Source organism: Macaca fascicularis, chromosome 11 (assembly GCF_037993035.2).
Source record: "Macaca fascicularis isolate 582-1 chromosome 11, T2T-MFA8v1.1".
Lineage (NCBI taxonomy): Eukaryota > Metazoa > Chordata > Mammalia > Primates > Cercopithecidae > Macaca > Macaca fascicularis.
The window spans coordinates 103,764,780-103,786,270 of NC_088385.1; the positions used below are offsets into that span (position 1 = coordinate 103,764,780).

The following is a 21,491-nucleotide window of genomic DNA, read 5'->3' on the forward strand; positions in this document are numbered from 1 at the left end:
TCTATACCAGACTTCAAAAGTTCAATTCCCTGTAAGGCACCAGGAGAAGCAGCAAAGGTCAATATTCTTTAGTTTCAGGAGTGGAGAGGACTCAGGCCACCTTCAAGCCCCTCACAGGTCCTGAGAAACCAAGAAGGCAGCCAGCCAGAGCTGTCACTCTTTGGAACTAGAGACCTTGTTCCAAGCTCTTTTTGGATGCTGTACCTGATCTTTGATCCATGGCTGCCTGCACCTGGTTCCCAGGCTCTTGTCTATCCCAGAGTGCAGAAGATCCTGTACCAGCTCTATCTGTTCTTACCTGTCACCTTCTATGACTCACCTGCCTCCTGCAGCAACAGCAGCAGCAGCAGCAGCAGCAGCAGCTCTGGAGAAGCTGATTGTTGGATTGGATTGGGAAAGGGAGGGCAGCAAGGGCATGCCCAAGCTATCACCTGTGCAGAATCTCCCAACTCCCTTCTATTCCTCCCTCTCATTATTATTATTGATCATTGTTATTATATGTTGATGATCATCATCAGATATGAATTTTATTACTTTACATGCATTACTTCCCCTTTATATTACGTTTCCTCCTTTATGAAGTTAGGCTGACTTAATTGGCCTCTTGAATTCCTTCCAGCTTGCTGATCTCATGAGAGCTATTTTTCTGTATTTTCAGTCTACAGTTTCTTCAATTATCAGGACATTTGATTTCTGCAGGAGCTTAAAGTACAGATTGTGTTAAATTGTACAGATTGTGTTAAATCACATATATTCTATACTTTCTGACTTACTAATCTTGAGGATGTGTCACCACTCAATGACAATACTGTTGCTATGCTTTAGAGTCACTTGAGGCTGAACAGCTTGCTTCCTGGTGTATTATATTAAACACAGACTTAAAAAACAAAACCCAAAGCAGCTTTTCTGTCAAAACAACATCAGTTTTACAACGTCTTTTTCACAGAGTTGATGTTTACTGGAAAAAGGAGCACTTAAATATTATAAAGCATAAAATCAGCTGTGACTTGATGCTTTCTTGACAATTTTCCTTTATAGTATAGATTATGTCACATGAATGGGCCACTTAAAAATTTTTTTCATGTGAAAGTCTCTGATAGAAAAAGACATTTAGAGATTATTTTTATAATACAAAAATAAACATCGTGGTTATTTAAAATCTTTTTAAAATTAGTGACTGAACCTTGAGCTTCCTTAGTACATGAAAAAGTAGATTACTGATTGTATAATAGGAGTGAATGAAAGTTACTTACATTTCTTGTGTTTATTCAATCAGCAAACATTCATTGAGGGCCACTTATATGCAAGAATGATGCTGGGGAGTGGGGACGTACTAGGAAGCCAGTCCTCATCTCTGCCCTCAGGAAGCCTATTATCTGGTTAGGGAGGGAGAGAAAATAGTTCATAATTTCTGTAACAATTCTAATTTTAACAAAAATCTAGAAGACAATTCAAGTATTATTTTTATATATTAGTGCCATTATCATATTATATATAATACCATATCATATATCTCATCATATGGCACTAATATGTAATATAAACTATATAGTACTAATACATATTATATATACATATACGTGGCATGATGACATAACGTATTTGTTATTTTTGTCCTATATTGATATTTGGTATAATTGGAAACAATAAGTGAAATATACTAAAAGGGGAGATGTTGAAATATGGTTGTGCTGAACAAATTAGCATATCTTTTATTTCCCTTCTAACCTGGGATCTAATCACAGTTGATAATCGTTGAGGTTAAGAGTGTGGGCTCTAAGAAAGAATTCTTATTCAATTCCTTGAACAAGTCATTTAACTTCCCTTGTTTTCATTTCCTCTCCTATAAAATGTCGGTGAGTGCCAATGTCATTGGCCTCTGGGATGATGTGAGTGGCATGCATAACATATTTAGAAGGGCACCTCCTCCCTTGTTTTAAGAGCTTTGTAGATGTCAGCTGTTCTTCCTGTTCCACGCCTGGCCTCCTTACTCTTCTGGGAGCCTCCTAGAAGCAAGGGCTTTTCATCTCCATATTCTTCTTCTTCTCCGTATTCACCTTGTCATCTCTGTATTCTCATCAGTGTGCTGCCCTCCTGCCTGGTTCAGAGTAAGGACTCAGTAACTTCTTCCTGGATAAGAGAGAGAGAAACAGAGAGAGAGACTGAGGCTGTCCATCATCCTGCCAGTCACATAGCACATTCCTGAATTAAACGTTTACACAAGTTCTAGGTTTAAAAAAATATGTCCTTTGTAGGGCATAGCAGCTTGGAATTAGAAAATTTCAGAACCTAAAGATACCTCACAATTTTGTAGTTCTGCTGCATTTTACTTTTTATCATTTAGTAGCCAAGAAATGTTTTAAAGACATATAATACCCAATATTTCAATCATTTTTTCAGAGGACGCTGAAGGTTTAGAGGCATGTGGGGACTTGTTTAAAGCCTCAGTGACGTGGTAGCACCAATGACTGGCCAGGATCCAGTGCTTCAGCTAGATTTCAGTATCTGTATCAGAGTCCTACACTGCCTTTCTGTTTATATTGCTTTATCGTGTGTTCCATTATCCTATCAATTAATTATTTCCCCTACTTGCCTTCTCCTCTTTATGCTAACTTTTTTGTTCTTTAAAATTACCAAAGAGAAGTTGTTAATCTGCTTTCAGCCTAGACAGCCACATTCTCTGAGACAGTTTCCCTGACCTTCCCCAATCTGGGCCTGCTAGCAAAGTGCCCCGTGCTTTATCTGCTACACAATTGGCCATGTGGTATTTTGATTATCTGTCTGGCTATTCATATTCTCCATTAAACAAAACACTAGGCTTCATGACCTCCCTCTTAAGAGAGAGTGCAATGTTGTAGTTTAGACTGTGGGCCTGGAGCCAGACTACCTAGGTTCAAATTATAGCTCTTCTATTTACTAACCATCTAACCTTGGGAGAGTTGCTGAAACCTCACCGAGCTACTGCTTTGTCCTCTGTCAAATAAGCTTGATAATGCTGCCCACTCAGAGTTGTGGGGATCATATAAATAATGCATTTAAGTCCTTCAGAGGGTGGCTGGCACGTAGGACGTGTTTAATAAATCTTAGCTCTTATTATTTTCTATTTTCATTTTTATCAAGTACCTAAGAACTTAGAAAATATTTGTTGAATAAATGTCTGCCTATCTGGCTCTGGGGTCACACAGATAAAGTCTAATGTCTCTTCCATACAATGGTTTTTTAAGTAAAAACATGTTAAATAATGATGGGGCCTAATAAAAACATAGCATGTAGCCCTTGACCATCATGGGTTTGATGTCTAGTGGAGATGACAAAAAAACAAAACAAAACACACAAAGCAAGTAACCACTATAATGCTTAATAGAAAGAAAATTACTGCCTATTAATATTTGCAATTTTTATTGGGAACAACATAAAATTTCTGGGTGTTTCCCTATTAACAACCTCATCTTAGTGGCATGAAAGTTGTTGTGTAGAGCATTGTGAAATTTTAGAAGGAAAGGATTTTGAGAGATTATCCTTCATTTAAAAAATAAGAAAACATGTTAGAAATGTATCAAAGAAAAAATTTCAAAGGGTTATTACTGTAATTCATTGAAATACTAGGTATTATAAGTCTTTAAAACATTTATTGGATGCTAAAACCTGTAAAAACTACCAAAGTTCTTGATAGATTTCATTACTGTGAGAGTAGTCTGGTAACTTGGAGGCTTGTTATAAACGCTGTGTATTGTATTGTTCTTCCCCACCCAACCGTTTTTCTTTTAGGACATACAGTGGCCAAGCAAGTATATTACAAGAATAAAAGGAAGGACCCCTCGAAGTGGTTACCTGCTCTTCGTCTGTTTGATGTGGCACTGAAGCTCTGTAGAACAACAGCAGTGGAGGAACATGAGGTGGAAGCTGAAATCCTTTTTCAGAAAGGTAAAATGCAGCTGGGGTCAGAACTATGACAAAATTTGCGGAATTCTTTTTTCTATTAACAACAGGATTCTTGAAAATTTGGTCCTTGACTATAAAAATTACAGACATACAAAGGGCTTAGAGATGGTTAACACAATGGTACCTCCACCAAATCCAGTCTTAGGTAAAAGAACACTGCTTATTTTAAGTTTATGTCTAGAAAGAAAAAGTATGACTACTTCATTTTGTTTACAATTATAATTGATTCTTCTTATACAAAGTTTCATGTTTGACTGAAAAATGGCAGCATAACCTTTTAGCTATAAATAATATTACTTAAATAATGTTTGGAAGACTTTTTTTCTGCATCATTTCATTACTTAGCTAAACATTTTGGTTAACTTTTATAAATAAGAGATATACACTCATTGAAATTAAATAGCTACAGCATACCTATACTTAAAACTTATATATAACACCTATTTACTTAATACATTTATATACTTTTATTGTGGCCATTTTACCCCTAAGAAAAAGATGAGGATGACTGCTATGATTTACTGAGTGTCCGCTAGATGCTAGGTGCTGTATTGAATATGTTACATCTCATAGTGCTAATTCTTAAAATAGCCCTGCAAGGTAGGCATAACAAATCCCACTTGACGATGAGGAAAATTAGGTGAGGTCTGGTTAAGGGACTTTCCGAAAGTGAACAGCCACTAAATGATAGTGCCCAGATGTGAGCTCAGAACTGGCCAGCTCTGTGCCTTTCCACTGGCTGCATGAAAGCTGTGAATCCTTTCCACCGTGATTATAGAAGTTTCCCTTTCTATCGTTGTTGCTACCCATGTGCTCTGCTAGTGCCTACATTGTTTTTTTTTTTGAGGCGGAGTCTCGCTCTGTTGCCCAGGCTGGAGTGCAGTGGCATGATCTTGGCTCGCTACAACCTTCGCCTCCTGGGTCCAAGCAATTCTCCTTCCTCAGCCTCCTGAGTAACTGGGACCATAGGCGTGCGCCACCACACTTGGCTAATTTTTGTATTTTTAGCAGAGATGGGGTTTCACTATGTTGGCCAGGCTGATCTCGAACTCCTGACCTCAAGGTATCCACCAGCCTCGGCCTCCCAAAGTGCTAGGATTACAGGCATGAGCCACCAGGCCTGGCCTGCTAGTGCCTATATTTGAAGGCTGGAGCTCACCATGAGGACTGGGAGCTGTGAGGGCCAGCGCGTTTGCATTATCATAGAGAGTTTTCAGCCATTTGCTGACTTTTTAGGATTTATTTTTTCTCCTTAGGTTTGTGTGTGTATTTTTTTTTAAATTTTAAAAGTGTTTTCAATCTATTTTTAACTGATGTAACAATTGTATATATTTATGGGGTATAGTGTGATGTTTTTGATACATGTATATATTGTGGCATGATTCAATCAAGCTAATTAGCATATCCATCACTTCACATACTTATCTTTTTTTGTGGTGAAAGCGTTTAAAATCTATAATTATTATTATAGTCGCCATGTTGTACAATAGGTCTCCAGAACTTATTCCTCCCGTTTAACTGAAACTTTGTACCCTTTGACCAATATCTCCCTATTTCCCCACCATCCCTGACTTTTTAAGATTCTTCAGTTAAGTGAGATCATGCAATATTTGTCTTTATGTACCTGGCTTATTTCACTGAGAATAAGATCCTCCAGGTTCATCCATGATGTCTGCAAATAACAGGATTTCTTTCTATTTTAAGGCTGAATAGTATTCCATTATGTATATATATCACATTTTCTTTCTTTTTTTTCTTTTTTTTTTTGAGAATAAGTCTCACTCTGTCACCCAGGCTGGAGTGCAGTGGTGTGATCTCAGCTCACTGCAACCTCCACCTCCCAGGTTCAAGCGATTCTTCTGCTTCAGCCTCCTGAGTAGCTGGAATTACAGGCATGCACCACCATGCCCGGCTAATTTTTGTATTTTTAGTAGAAACGGGGTTTCACCATGTTGGGTGAGCTGGTCTCAAACTCCTGACCTTGCGATCTACCTGCCTCAGCTTCCCAAAGTGCTGGGATTACAGGCATGAGCCACCACACCCAGCCATATCACATTTTCTTTATCCATGCACCTGTTGAAGGGTACTTTGATTCCATATCTTGGCTATTGTGAATAATGTGAATAATGCTACAATGAACATGAGAGGGTAGATGTTTTCTGATATCTGTGAAGGAGACAGGGGAAAGAGGAGAATGCATGTCAAAAAAAGGGAGTGTAAGATACAGGAGGAGGGAGAAGCATAAGGGAATGGAGGGAAAAGTTAGATGGGAAGATGGGAAGACCAGTTGTGCAGGGCAAGCCAAAGGAGGCTTGCCTCACGTTGCTTCCTGAATGCAGGGGAAGCCTGAGAGTTCTGAAGAAGGAGGCAATGGGTCTTTCCTTATTGGCTTACCCTTTGGAAGAAATAGACAGACATACAAAAGGATAGCACACCAAATGTTCTGAATTTCCAACATGAAATATTTGTTCTTAAATTCTAAGTCCTAGAAAAAGGGAAACCCATCTTTGTATCTTTTTCTTCTTTCAGGCAAAATAGAACGTCAAATACTAATGGAAGAGAAATCTCCAAGTTTTCAACTTGAGAGTTTATATGAAGCTATACAACTAAGCCTGAAAAATGATCAAAACTCAGGGTAAAAGGATATTCCATTGTTGTAGCTGTGTGTGTTTGGCTTGAACCCTGTGTTCTGGTAGTATATTGACCACTCAAGGCTGGATTGATTGGGATGCCTTCTCAAAGCAGGGCTAGTTCATGGGGTCCATCTCAAGCTTGTTGCTCTTTGTTCTGACTGAAAGCCTCCTTTAAAATAATGGTAAATGACTGTCCTCATAGTGGCATATTGGCCTGTACCCAGATCTCCTGTCAGTCCCAGGATTGCTGGGGCCTCCTCAGGATGACTGGCTTCTAAACTGGAAGATCCTTCCCTAAATGTGCAGTTGTGTCTAGAAGAGGTTCGTGTGGCTATTCACTCTGGTCGTCAGGACCAGGACTGGTCAACTTAATTCTGTGTGAATATAACCTCAATATTGAGTAAGCTGCCTTTATTACAACGGCACTGATCCAGGTGCACTGATCCCCAGCTGACAGATTTGATAGTAAATACATAGACCTAACCCATACCAAATCTCTGCTTTCGGCATTGCATAACTCTATGTGTTTCTTTCTATTTTAATTAGTGGAGGAGGATAGAGAGGGGCCTACATTTTCAAGGCAAAATCCTCCAGCCCTGACCTCCACTTATTTAGTGTCTTGTGTGCTAGAATATTCCAGAATGGTCTTGATGCCAGGCTTCATGGCAGTTATAGCATGGAGTGTTGCCAGCACAGGACAAGGCAGAATGCTGAGCTCTCTTCAAGAACTTCCAATTTCAGTAGGGAGGAAGATGCTAGTATCTATGGTCAAAAGGGCTATGAAAAGAGGGTGTGTGTTTGTGACAGATGCTGGTTTTGCCAGTTTTTCATTTCATCAGCTTAGAAATTGTTGGCAAATGATACCAATGATTATGCATGGTGAAGCTATTTAATAAGTACAGTGGTATATCATTTTAGATTGATAAGAGACTCCTACCTAGAAATGGCTCTATTGTATTTTCATCTAAAGAAGCCAAAGATAAAAATTTCAGGATCACCGTTAACACTTAAGGTAAGAATCTATTTTATTTGAAATGATGAGTTAATTGCCTTTGAGCTTGCTATTTTGGTAACACTGAGGCTGATTTTCCTATGTGACTTGGAGAAATTAATTCATTGCTTTGTAGTTACACTTGTAACTATATGTTACAAAGAGATACCTCTTTGGACATTTTATATAGGGCTTTGGAAATTATTTTTATATACACATTTCTGCCTGTGAAAATGTTATCCATGAAATGTAAGTGTACATAAATATATACTTAATATTAACATATAAATATACAGTTATATTTCATGGATAACATATAAATGCGAGGCAATGAATGAGTCATTAGTATTGATCAGGAAAATTCAAGAAATGATATATTGGTTAAACAGATGGACAAGTGAAGTTTTCAATACTGATATGGCCTGTAAATAGATTTCCTCTTGATAGAATCATTCATTCATTCATCACATATCTTTTTAGCGTCTATTATGATCCAGGCACTCTTCCAGAGGAAGATATTAAAGCAGTGTCTAAAACAAACTTGGTCACTGTTCTCATGGAGCTTACCTTTCAGTAGAGGAAAACATAATAAACCAGTAAAACAAGGAGGCCAGAGGAGGAAAGGTGGGAGGAAATGAGGGAGAAGGAGGGGAAGGGCGTGTATTAGTTCATTTTCACGCTGCTAATAAAGACATACCTAAGACTGAGTAATTATAAAGGAGAGAGGTTTAATGGACTCATGGTTCCATGTGCTGGGGAGACCTCACAATCATAGTGGAAGGCGAAAGTCACATCTTACATAGCAGACAAAGAAAGAATGAGAACCAAGTGAAAGGGGTTTCCCCTTATCAGACCATCAGATCTCCTGAGACTTATTCACCACCACGAGAACAGTATGGGAGAAACTGCCCCATGATTCAATTATCTCCCAACAGGTCTCTCCCACAACGTGTGGGAATTTTGGGAGCTACAGTTCAAGATGAGATTTGGGTGAGGACACAGCCAAACCATGTCAGGGGGTGACTTAGGTAGTGAAATTTGGAGCTAGGAATAACTTGCATAGGTGGGATTTTCAATGAATGACCTGAGAAGGGGGTGATGTTTGAAGTAGGATTTGATGGATGAGGAGGGACCCCAGCAAAGAGTTGCAGAGGGGTCGCGTTTTCTAGCTAGAGCAGTGCTTCCAAACTAAGGTGTAGAAACACCTTTGAAAATCTTGTGAAATGACAGACTCTGATTCAGTAAATCAGGGATGGGCTCTGAGATTTGGCATTTCTAATGAGCCTCCCAGGTGATGCTGATGCTGCTGGTCTGTGGTTCACACATGAGGACCAAGGGTCTAGACTGAGGGAGATCCCAGAGGCAGGAGTAATTTGGGTGCGTTTGAGGTATATGAACCCAGTAATTTTATTTTTTGTTTCTAAAATTTTAGTGGGCTTTTCTGTTTCATCCTTATTGAATAATTATTTCACCCTCCAAGAGATCTTTTCAGAAAATGTTGGAATCAAATCTTTAATTTTTGAGACAGCATAAACATGATTTAAAACCTTTAGGCAAATAGACTCTCAGTCAGTTGAATTATTCATATGGCAGCTGCCTTAGGTAAATGGCCCCACTTTTTTTAATAGAAATAATTACAAACTAGAAAAAGTTACTTTTTGTTGTTTGATAAACATGTTTATTTCCAGTAACAGGAAAAAACCCTTGTTTTTATAGCAGGTGGCAATACAAATTAATAGGATGCTAGGATGATAATATATCACCTTTCTGGCCCTTACTAGAGAAGTGCTTATAATTAAGAACATAAAGAAGTTAGGATCTGAATGAAAACAGTAGTGTAACTCCTTACAATATGATCATTATTTTCTGTATGTTTTGACATAGTATAAATATTTTAGCAAGTCATAGAATTATTAGAAGCACAGAAAACAACCAAAACCAATTAAAAAAATTCATGCAGACGTATTCAGACCATGGAAATATAACATTTGAAATATGTCCTAATAAAGATAACACACTATAAGCCCTTAAAAGAAAGCACTATTGTTGCTCTTTTATGTAGTGTCCATATAGCAGAGTGACCATAGTACCTGTGTGGGTTTGAATCCTAGCTTCACAACTTACTAGCTATGTAACTGAGGTCTTTTTAAGCCTAGTTTCCTCACCTGTGACATGGAGATGAGGATCCTTACCTCTTAGAGTGGCTCTGAGAATTAAACAAGAAATGGGCTTGTATATAATAAGTACTTATATAAATGGAACTATTATTTCTCATTATGTAACATCAGCTAAACATCTTTATTCTTCTTTCTATTTTGTTAATAGCAGGTCCTCAATAATGGATGGCTAAGTTGAATTGACTATTTCTTGAACATTCATTTATTTACTTATGAACCGAACACTTACTGAGGGCATAATGTATGCTAACCAGTTTCTTTTCCTAAGGAGCACAGAGTCTAGCAAGAGAGATAAATAATTGTATTGCAATGTGACAAGGACTATAATCACAATTTTTCAAGGTGGAGAAGTGTAGTATATGAAGGTTGCAATTTTTCCACATTCTTGCTAACACTTGTTATTGTCTACCTTTTTGATAGTACCCATGCTAGTAGGTATGAAGTGGTATCTCATTGTGGTTTTGATTTGCATTTCTCTGGCGGCTAATGATGCTGAGATCTTTTCATGTGCTTGTTGGCCGTTTGTATATCTTCTTTGGGGAAATGTCTATTCAGATCTTTTGCCCATTTTTATTGGGTCATTTGTCTTTTTTCATCATTGAGCTTTGAGAGTTTTCTTTTTAAAAAAATATATGTATTCTAGATACAAGCCCCCTATGAGATAAATGATTTGCAAATATTTTCTCCTGGTTAGTGGCTTTTCCTTTCATATTGTTAGTAGTGTCTTTGGAGGTACAAAAGTTTTAAACTTTAATGAAGTCCAAATTGTCTTTTTATCTTTTATAGATTGTGTTTTTTTGTGGCATTTCTAGAACCCTTTGTCTAACGGCAGATGTTGAAGATTTTCTATGTTTTCTTCTAGAAGTTGTATAGTTTTAACTTTTACATTTAAGTCTATGATCCATTTTGAGTTAATACTTGTGTAGGGTGTGAGGTAAGATTCTAAATTCTAAATTCATCTTTTTGTCCATGAATATGCAGTTGTCTCAGTACCATTTGTTGCAAAGACTATCCTTTTCTCATTGGATTGCTTTGGCACTTTTGTTGAAAATTAATTATATATGTAAATGTTTATTCCTGGATTTTCAATCCTGTTTCATTGACCTATAAGTCTACCTTTACTTGAGTGTCCACTGTCTTGGTTCCTGTAGCTTTTAACAAATTTTGAAATTGTAAAGTGCGTGTTTCAACTATATTCTTCCTTTTCAAAACTGTTTTGGCTACTTTGACTCCTTTGCATTTCACTATCTATTTTAGGATCTGTTTGTCAATTTCTGCAAAAAAAAAAAAACTAAGGCGATTTTTGTCGTCATCTTAACAGTATTAAGTCCCCTAATTAATGAATATGGACTGTCTCTTCATTTATTCTGGTCTTAATTTCTCTCAGCAAAGATTTGTCTTTTTAGTGTACGAGTCTTATACATTTTTGTTGTTTATTTCTATTGTCAAGGGAATTTTTATTTTAATTTTTAGATTGTTTATTGCTAGTATATAAAAATACAGTTGATTTGTATGTATTGAGTTTTGTATCCTGTGACCTTGCTAAACAGGTTTATTAATGTTAGTTGTGTTTGTGTGTCTGTTTGTGTATTCCTTTGGATTTTCTACATATAGGATCATGTCTCCTGCAAACAAAGACACTTTACTTCTTCATTTCCAATCTACATGCATTCCACACCCCCTGCCTGGGTTTTCTTTCCTGTTTACATAACCTAGAATCTCCTGTGCAATGTCGAATATCTCCCCCATCTGGAAAATGCCCAGCATATTGTTTCTCCACTCCAAATTTTTCTATGGTGGGCTCAAGCCCAACTTCCTCAATAAAGGTTTCCTTTCCATTCGAGATGACTTCTTTTTTCTTTAAATGCCTGAGTCACTAGTTGGTCTTACATTATAGTTATTTAATGTTGTTCTCTATTCTTCATTACATGCCTATTAGTCTTGTTTCCAGAATTTAAGTAGATAAATTACCCATGCTTATGTAGTCAGTAAGCTAGCAATCGTTACCCCAGATTAGTCCCATTGCAGCTAATGATTAGGATTTTTTGTTTGTTTGTTTGTTCATTTGCTTGTTTTATCTTGGAACGGGGCTATATTGCTTAGATTTACCCATAGGCAGATCTTTCCAGGTGTCATCTTCTGCCAGGCTTAACACTAGAGCTAGGCAAGGCCACATTTATGCCTTATACTTGTTGCTTTGGCATCAGCATTGTACACAGCCTTTCTTTTTCTCTGGGCCTCTTCTCACCAGAAGTAAAAGAAATATACTTTTGTTATTGTTTGTTTTATTCTGCAGGTTCATTGAAAATTAAAGAATTGGTCAAAATATGGGCATCAAAGAATTAGCACCCGTGGGGCTAATTGAATAGTTAGCTCCATCCAGATGATTTAAATCTTAAGAAACTACTACTACTTATTTTAGTTGTCTATAAAAATGTACAACAGATACTAGCTACTGGTAGACTAGCTACTTGTTCTGTTCACTTCTGTAGCATTGACTTTCTTATGTTTAAAAACTGAATATATATTTAAAAAAAAATATATATATATATATATATTCTTTACTAAAGAAACCCCCATGGTAAAAAAAAAATCTTCAATCATTGTTTGTTTGTTTTGTTATTCTATGAAACTTTATGATAATACTATCTCTTTAATATTTTTCTTAGCAGGAAATATGACAGCAAATACTGCCAAAAATCTTTAAGCAACGTTCTAATTTCTGACACTGTTACACAATATATTCAATTTATAGGTCTTCTATTATAATGGCACTTAATTTTACTTAAGATGCCATTTTTGGATGGGCACAGTGACTCACGCCTGTAATCCCAGCACTTTGGAAGGTTGAGGTGGGCCAATCGCCTAAGCTCAGGAGTTCCAGATCAGCCTAGGCAACATGGTGACACCTTGTTTCTATAAAAAATACAAAAACTAGCTGGGTGTGGTGATGCATGCCTGTAGTCCCAGCTACTTGGGAGTCTGAGGCAGGAGAATTGTTTGAACCTGGGAGGCAGAGGTTGCAGTGAGCCGAGATCATGTCATTGCACTCCAGCCTGTGTGACAGAGCAAGATTATGTCTCAAATATATATATATATAATTTTTATTAACTTATTACACAAATAATGCAAACTCATTATAGAAAATTAGAAAAAAATGCTAAGAATAATTTACCTTAAAACTTGGGATAACGACTGTTAATAATTTTCCCTGCATTTATGTACAGGGAATGTATGTGTGTGCATATTTTTTAAAAAGGATTGTACTTTTCATACAATTTTGTAACCTACACTTTTCTTTCCTCAATGTATTTTGAATATCTTTTCATGCCAATAGGTACGTTATTATCCTTAGTGACTACACAGTATTTCACTAAAATGTCATCTTTAGAAGATGAGAAGAGTTATCACAAAACTTTATATCATAACACATTTGTCATATTTTTAGCCTCCTCTCAGAAGAAGTAGTTCTGTTAAAGAAACATCAGCAAGTAAATTTGAAATGTACAGTTCATTAGCCTGGATTGCAATAAGAGCTGCTGCACAGGTTAGTGTGATTTTTGTTTAATCTTTCTTTTTACCGTCTTATCTGTATTCTCTGCCTTTAAGGAAAACAGTATACCCATAAAAGAGAAAGGAGTTAGGGTGTGGTACCTCATGCCTGTTATCCCAGCACTTTGGGAGGCTGAGGCAGGAGGATCACTTGACCCCAGGAGGTCGAGACCAGTCTGGACAACACAGTGAGAGCCCATCTCTACAAAAAATTTAAAAATTAGCCGGGCATGGTGGCATGCCTGTAGTCTCAGCTACACAGGAGGCTGAGGCAGAAGGATTGCTTGACTCTGGGAGGTCGAGGCTGCAGTGAGCTGAGATCTCACCACTGCACTCCAGGCTGGGCAACAGAGTGAGATCCTGTCTCAAAAGAAAACAAGAAAAAAAATTACATTATTTGGGATTTGTGCCAATTATGTTTCTTTGGAAAGATTAGAAATACTAGTGTGTTTTCAATCTCTGTATTAGCCAGACTTAGTTCCCTTTGTTTCACCTTTTCTCAGTGAAACTATTGGCAGATACACATGTGCACATATTTGACATTTTGGCAGATATCTGCCATAGCAAGGTGAGGTAGCTTATTTAAAGTGACTTATGCATTAATTAAATTGTCAACCCTAAATTATTTGTTTGACTATGATATATTCTACATGTCAGGGATCACATATTATTTTTTCAGGTTGTCTTTTTTTTCTTCCAATGTATATGGAATATTATTGTATGAAATCACTTTTTTCACATTATTTACCTAATAGATAATCTATGAATTAGAAAGCTTACATTTATAATTCTAATTTATGCATTAATTGTAGGTCAGTGAAGCTGTGCTGGCAATTAACATACTTATTGGAAAGAAGAATACTAGAACCCATAAAGTTAACCAAGTGGCATTACCAAATATCCCAGAATTTGCTGCTCTGGATCTTTTGTCTTCGTATACAGATTATTTGCTTGGTATGTTTGGAGATTTACATATTATGCAAAAAACTGGCATATGTAATATAGAATCAAGTTTCAAAGATTTAATTATAATCTGTTGGCTTTTAGCTTAGATGGTGGTAATGTTTGGGGGTACTTCCAGGGGATCACAGGGGTTCTAGGGCCAAAATAGAGAGCCCTTGGCTCACTGCACATGTGTACGTGTTGGTCAGCTGCTGCATTTCAGATGCATGTTCTTGTAAAAAATGATATTTTACATCTGTTTCTTTTCCAGTTCACATATATCAAGTGAGACCTTTTTGCCTCTCTGATTCTTTAATCCAAAATCTACACTCACCCACTCTCATATGCCTCCCTCCTCTTTTCCTTAGTTATTTTGTATTTGTATGTATGTTTGATTGTGTGTTTAAGCTCTTTCTCTCGTTAAATTATCATCAGCTACCTGAGGGCAGGGTCTTCATCTATTCAATTTTCATCTACAGCAGATTGCACAGTGCTTGCACATAGCAGACAATGAATATCAACATTTGTTAAAAGAATTAATGGAAGAGATTAGCAAAATTTAAACTTGACTGCAATACTGTTTATGTTTTTGCTTAGTTACTCCTTTGATAGTAAACTATAACATAAACCTCTATATCAGATAACTGGTAACAGGCATTTAACATTCATTTATGTGTTTTTCCATTATTTCACTCAAAAAACATTTATCCTGTGTTTGTTGTGTGCTAAGCACTTGGATAGGTGCTAAGAAGTAAGATACTAGTCTTACTTCCAGACTGGAATTTCACTAACATCCATCTCTAGTTTTGCTTGGTGCTAGGTCAGCATTGAGCCAAAGCAGAAGAGTTTTAACCTGACAGGGGTGGGAGTGACCATCCTAATACTTCTGGAATCACATCTGTAGACAGCGGCTTACTTTGCTGCATTGTTGGGTCAGCCTTAGTTAAAGTGTTAATGTCTAACGTCCCCCTCTTTGTCTCTTTACTGAAGCATTTGTGTCCCAAATTATTTTGTAAACTATTTTATAGGGTTTTTTTTTTTTTTTTTTTTTTTTTTACACTGAAGCTTTGTTTTCTTATTTATATTTCCTTCATACCTGGTAGAATTTTGCTTTATCGGCTTTCTGAGCCACAGCCTGAACGTCGGACTGGGTGCTTGCTCTTCTTTAAGGTTCCCATAGATGGGTTCTCTGAGGACAAAGCCATTGACCCTACACAGGGCAGTTTGGCAGCCCACTTTTGCTTGACACTGTTTGGCAGCTCAATTCTCCCTGGTTCAGAATGCCAGGAAAGCATCCCTGTTAGAAGCACACATTATTGTACAGTATTAATAATCAAGAGACTTAAGTTGACATCCTAACTCTGCCAAACCATTTCATTTCTCTCAGCCTCATTAGAGACCAATCTACTGTAGAATCTGAGGCTAGTTGCTCAGTCTCTTGTCTGTAGACTGAGAGATTAGTCAAAATCTTAGATGATAATTCAAACTTCCAGTATGGCTATTTCTTCTTCATACTGCCTCCTTATTACTTCTGAATGATGTGTCTACTTTATCCTAATCATTTCCTTGTGTTCTCCCAATTTTTAGGGCAGGGATGACCAATAAGTTTCATCCAAGATGGACCCTAAAACTCAGTGGCTTACGGCAACGGGAACTCATTCTTCCTCTCAGCTCATGTGTTCTGCTTCAGGCTGTAGGTCGGGTTCAGGCGCACTCTTACGTACATTTGTCGTGAGGCCCAAGCTAAAGAGACAGTGGTTAGCTGGGGCACGATCTTCTCATGGTAGATACCAGAGTGAAAGAACCACAAAGCAAATCACACAAATGCATTTAACGCCTCTCTTCACATCCCATCCCATTGGCCACAGCAAGTCATAGGGCCAAGTCTAGTATCAGTGAGCTAGGGAAATATACACTGCTTGAGCAGGAAGGGAGAGAGGCGTGGATGTTTGCCAAATGATAATTGAAACTATCGTGTATGACAAATTCAATGGCCAGTGGCTACCTGAGAAGAACCTCTGTATGGTTCAGAGGAGAGAACCATAGGAAAGACATGAAAAAGGTCCTGTGATTAATTAATGATTTCAGCCATGGGCACAGGGGAAAATGGCATCCTCTAAACCAAACCATGTTTGTTGATCCAGTTGAGTAGGTAGTCTTCATCTCAGTTTAATACTAGAACCTAAGCTTTCTTGTTCCGTGTCAGTGGCTTTCATAGCATATTACATTTTTTCAGTTTCCATTTTATACTATTAGCCCTTCTTTACTATTTTAACTATGAAATTACCAAATTTTAAAATCCAATCTGTTTTGCATTTTGCCTTGCCTTAAGAATAATAATTTTGCCCTCCAGTCCTTTCCTGGCAGGCTGATAATTAATTCATGCTGATGACTTCCCTCACTTCAGTGTTTGGGTTAGAAGGAGGTTCTGAATTCCCACTTGGTTGCCGCAAATACCCAGATGGCAGTGAGGTTCATATTATAATGGCTTGCTAAAGGGCAAAATTCCTTAACAACAACAAATAAAACTTGTTTGATTTTCCTTGCATTAGCATAAATTAGCACCCAGCAAAAAACCTCCTCAGTAATCTTAGCTTTAAACAATACTAGCATTGATCTACACATGAGATGATGAACAACATTTACTGTTATTGTATGCAGAGTACTGTACCAGATACTCATATTCAGAGAGAAGGAAGAATCAGAGAACACATCAAGGAAGCAGGTCTTACCTTCCATGAGCTTCTAGTCGTGGGCAATCAGAACAGGCATATACCCTGAAATGACAGACAGTCATTTTTTGGCCAGGCGCAGTGGCTCATGCCTGTAATTCCAGCACTTTGGGAGGCTGAGGTGGGTGGATTATTTGAGGTCAGGAGTTTGAGACCACCCTGGGCAACATGGTGAAACCCCGTCTCTACTAAAAATACAAAAATTAGCTGGGTGTGCCGGTGCCCACCTGTAGTCCAACTACTCAGGAGGGTGAGACAGGAGAATCGCTTGAACCCAGAAGGCAGAGGTTGCAGTGAGCTGAGATTGCACCATTGCACTCCAGCCTCAGTGACAAAGTAAGACTCTGTCTCAAAAAATAAAATATAAAAAACAAAATTCATCTTTTAAGAAGAGCATAATAGGCTGGGAGCGGTGGGTTACGGCTATAATCCCAGCACTTCGGAAGGCCAAGACAGGTGGATCACTTGAGGCCAGGAGTTCAAGACCAGCCTGGCCAACATGGCAAAACCTGATCTCTACTAAAAATACAAAATTAGCCGGGCATGGTAGTGGGCACCTGTAATCCCAGCTACTAGGGAGGCTGAGGCAGGATAATAGATTGAACCTGGGAGGCAGAGGTTGCAGTGAGCCGAGATAGCGCCACTGCATTCCAGCCTGGGTGACACAGTGAGACTCTATCTCAAAAAACAAAACAAAACAAAAAAAGGAGAGCATAGTAATGAAGGCAAATTAAAGTGCCACAAGCTAAATCCATCTATGCCTTCTAGGGGAGCTGGACACAGGCAGGATGGCATATGAGTTAATTAAGAACATTGTTTTCTGGGAGAGGTATATTATGGGGCAGGTGTAAATTGACGCAGGGGAAGCAAATTTTATCAACAGAGCAACTGATGACAGGAGCATCATGACAGAATGGACTAGTCATGTGTGGAGAGTGAGCTATAGATCATCCTGCCAGGACCAGAGAGCAATTGTATGACACCTATAGCACAGTAAGAGAGTTGAAGTGATGCACCTAATACAATTACTGAGGTATTCTCTGTAGGAACAGACACTTTGAAATGATGGCACTGGCAGTGTGGGGCCATGTTTAAATTCAATCAAAGAAACATTTATTTCGTGCTACCTACTTTGGGTCCAGTTATATTCAAGTATATACTCTATCATTTTGTCTTGATTTTCTTGTGGCCTTGATAAAAAATTCAGCTGGGATTAAAATTATTAAATTCTGTATTTAAATTTTGAATTCAAAGTAACATTTAGGATTACTGGTCCCAGATGCAGCCTCTTACTACTACATAAACACATATACAGAAAACTACAAATGCCTGTCATACTAAAAAGTAATGTCAGTGAATGTTAGGTCCAGGGTCAGGTTCCAGCCCATGTTGAGGTAGGAGGGGTGTGGGTGGATGGGGAGCAGGGAGCTGAAAGAACATTCAGGGGGCTATAGGTACGTGAAATACAGCTTTATTCAGCAGCTCTCTCATCAGCAACTGTCTTACACAGACTGCTCTGTCTTGGCTGCTTGCTCTGGCCACTGCCACACACAGCTGCATAGCCAGCTCTCCCTTCAGGGTCAGCAGCTTAACTCTTTCTTTCTCTGGGCATGAGTGCACCTATACAGTGTCAACATGGCAATTATACCTTTTACAGACAGCAGTGACTTAGAGCCAAATGATGAGCCTTCCCATGTTATGGCTACATGGCTGTGATAACAAGTGGAATTATACACCTGCGCTCTAAACTCGCTGAGTCACACAGGATGTAAACATCCTGCTTTGCCCTATCCTTGACCAAAGCACATCCATTACCTTAGAGTGAACCTATTGTCAGAATGCAAAAGGAGATCAACGGAGCAGAGCCGAGAATCACAACTGGGCTTTAATGTATGTTTTGCCTCTTGAAACAGAGCAAAGCTTCCAACCTGAAAATAAATCTGATTTTTCCCTCCCATGCCACCTTGCCCCTGGCGCGGAGATACAGGGTCAATGACAACTAACTAAAAAGTAGGATGCAATTCCTCTACTATTATCTTCTGTTTTCCTATTCCTCTAACACACAATTCCCCATAGTAGCGGAACTAGATTGGCATATTACTACTCAAATCCCAAATAATTATACTACTTATAGGTGGGAATGGAGAAAAATCATCTGTGCTAGTGAAGGTGGTGTGTGTGTGTGTGTGTGTGTGTGTGTGTGTGTGAATTTGTGTGTGTGTGTTGCATCCGAGTATTAGAGATGAGACAATTGGGTCATGACAAGGACCAGCCTCAGTGAAGCAGAGTTGTCCTGGTCCAATGCCTGCAAGAGTCCAGAAACTCCACTCAGAGATTCATACACTGATCACTTAAATCTGAGAAGGGACAGTACCATGGCTAAGAGGAGAGCACACACCCTAGCAATTGTCAGGCACTAGGTAGGAGGAGACCATGTTTGTTCTAGTCAGAGTCAACAAGGTAAAACGAGAAACAACAAATGGCTCATGTGAGAGAAAACATTCTCAGAAGAGCACAGTGGAATGCTGTCCTGGAGACTGAGAGAAAGATTTACCCTTCATTGAACTGGAGGAGACATAACAAGATTGTTTGCTACCCTTAGCAGGGCCCAGGCCATTACACAATGGCAGAAAGCGATGACTCAGGAAGTACCAGATAATAATGGGATGAGTGGCACCTGATGCTGTGTGCCAGCGCTGTCTTACTTGATTTCATTTATGTTTCAGGAAAATCCTGTGGGAGTGTCATTATGCACATTTATAAATGAGGCAAGGTGCTCATTCAGAGAGGTTATATAACTTGCGTACTATTCCACTACTAATTCACATCCTGATCTATCCAATTCTAAAGGCTGTGCTGTTAAGCTTTATGTTGGCTGTGATAAGAAAGTATTGCCAGGAACTCAAAATGCAGAATTGATGCTTCTAGTCAGCCTGCTGGACTGCTTGGACGGAGCTGACATGAGCGATGCCTCTGCCCTTCCCAATCCAAACACATAATGGTGGTGGGTAAATAGTACAAAAATTGTTTTAATTGGTGGCTGAGCTTGAAACCAGGAAAGGAAAATTCCAAATTGCCAAAGCAAATTGGGGATTTGTGGCAGGGCCTGAACCTGAGGACTTCACTGGAGAGGGATTAGAATTAGGCCTTAACAGATGGAACTGGGACTTCAGTACCAGACTCATGGAGCAGTCGGGAAAGAGGGCCCTGCAGGTGGGGAAAGTCAGAAACGAGATAACTGTATAAATGGGGATTCAGAATGGGCTTCTCCAGAAACTGAGGACTGGAAATACACTGTCCACTGGCTTGAGTAGATTCAGGGAAACGTGACAAGTGCCCACATTAAAACCCACTTTAGGTTGTAAGGTTGTAATTCACACCACCTGAATGATACATGGAAACTGGCATTTTAAATACTGGCCCAGAATCACTGAAACCCAGGGAGCTCTGGCCTGGGTTGATAGGAAGCTATTGCAAAGGGATCCTTCTCCATTCAGGGCATAAGGGACTCTTCCTCCATCCTCCCCAATTCTTCTGAAGATGGTTATAGTACAAATTGTATCTGGACAAACTCTGGTAACATCTTTGGATTAGGAAGAGAAAATAATTGTAAGTATTCAGTTAGAAAAAAAAAGGAACAAACATTAAACTGTTCTTAGTTTTTCTCTGCAGCATTAAAGACCGGATTACATTGGTCAAATATGTATGGAGTATTTTTTCCTTTTAGTTTAATTCAATTTTTTGAATAGGTAATTTATTCTCAAGAATCAAAACTCAAAAGATACAAAAGGGTATCTTTTCATCTTCTCTGCAAGTGTCCAGTTCTCAGTTCCCCCTAGAAGCAATCAATTACCAGTCTATTAGTGTCCTATTCCTGCTATAACGAATTACCACAAATTTATTGTCTTATGGTTCTGGAGGTCAGAAGTCCAAAACAAGTCTTATTGGGGCTAATTCTGGTGTCACCAGGGATACATTATTCTAAAAGTTCTGAGGGAGAATCTGTTTCCTTGCATTTCCCTGCTTCTAGAGGCCACCTGAATTCCATGGCTCATGGCCCTTCCCTTTATCTTCCAAGCCAGCAGTGTAGCATCTCCAAATCTCTCTGACCTGGAAACATACTCCTCTGACTTTGTTTCTGCATATACAGACCCTGTGATTACATTAGGCCCACCTGGATAACCCAGGATAATCTCCTTATCTCAAAGTCAGTTGATAGGTGATTGGTCGGAAATCTTTTTTTTTTTTTTTTTTCTTGAGACGGAGTTTTGCTCTTGTTGCCCAGGCTGGAGTGCAATGGCATAATCTCAGCTCACTGCAATCTCTGCCTCCTGAGTTCAAACGATTCTCCTGCCTCAGCCTTCTAAGTAGCTGGGATTACAGGTACCCACCACCATGCCCAACTAATTTTTGTTTTTTCAGTAGAGACAGGGTTTCATCATGTTGGCCAGGCTGGTCTCGAACTCCTGACCTCAGGTGACCCACATGCCTCAGCTTCCCACAGTGCTGGGATTACAGGCGT

The 21,491-nt window shown here is 38.7% G+C and overlaps 1 protein-coding gene across 1 annotated transcript in view; it reads left to right on the forward strand.

The window, feature by feature from the left end:
- CFAP54 (cilia and flagella associated protein 54) overlaps positions 1 to 21,491 on the forward strand; it is a 377,376-nt gene that overhangs the window by 249,206 nt on the left and 106,679 nt on the right. The window contains exons 57-61 of the mRNA XM_015431414.4: positions 3,769 to 3,924; positions 6,472 to 6,577; positions 7,494 to 7,587; positions 13,192 to 13,290; positions 14,108 to 14,249. Coding sequence (XP_015286900.3) covers positions 3,769 to 3,924; positions 6,472 to 6,577; positions 7,494 to 7,587; positions 13,192 to 13,290; positions 14,108 to 14,249 — 597 coding nt within the window. The remainder of the gene's footprint in view (positions 1 to 3,768; positions 3,925 to 6,471; positions 6,578 to 7,493; positions 7,588 to 13,191; positions 13,291 to 14,107; positions 14,250 to 21,491) is intronic.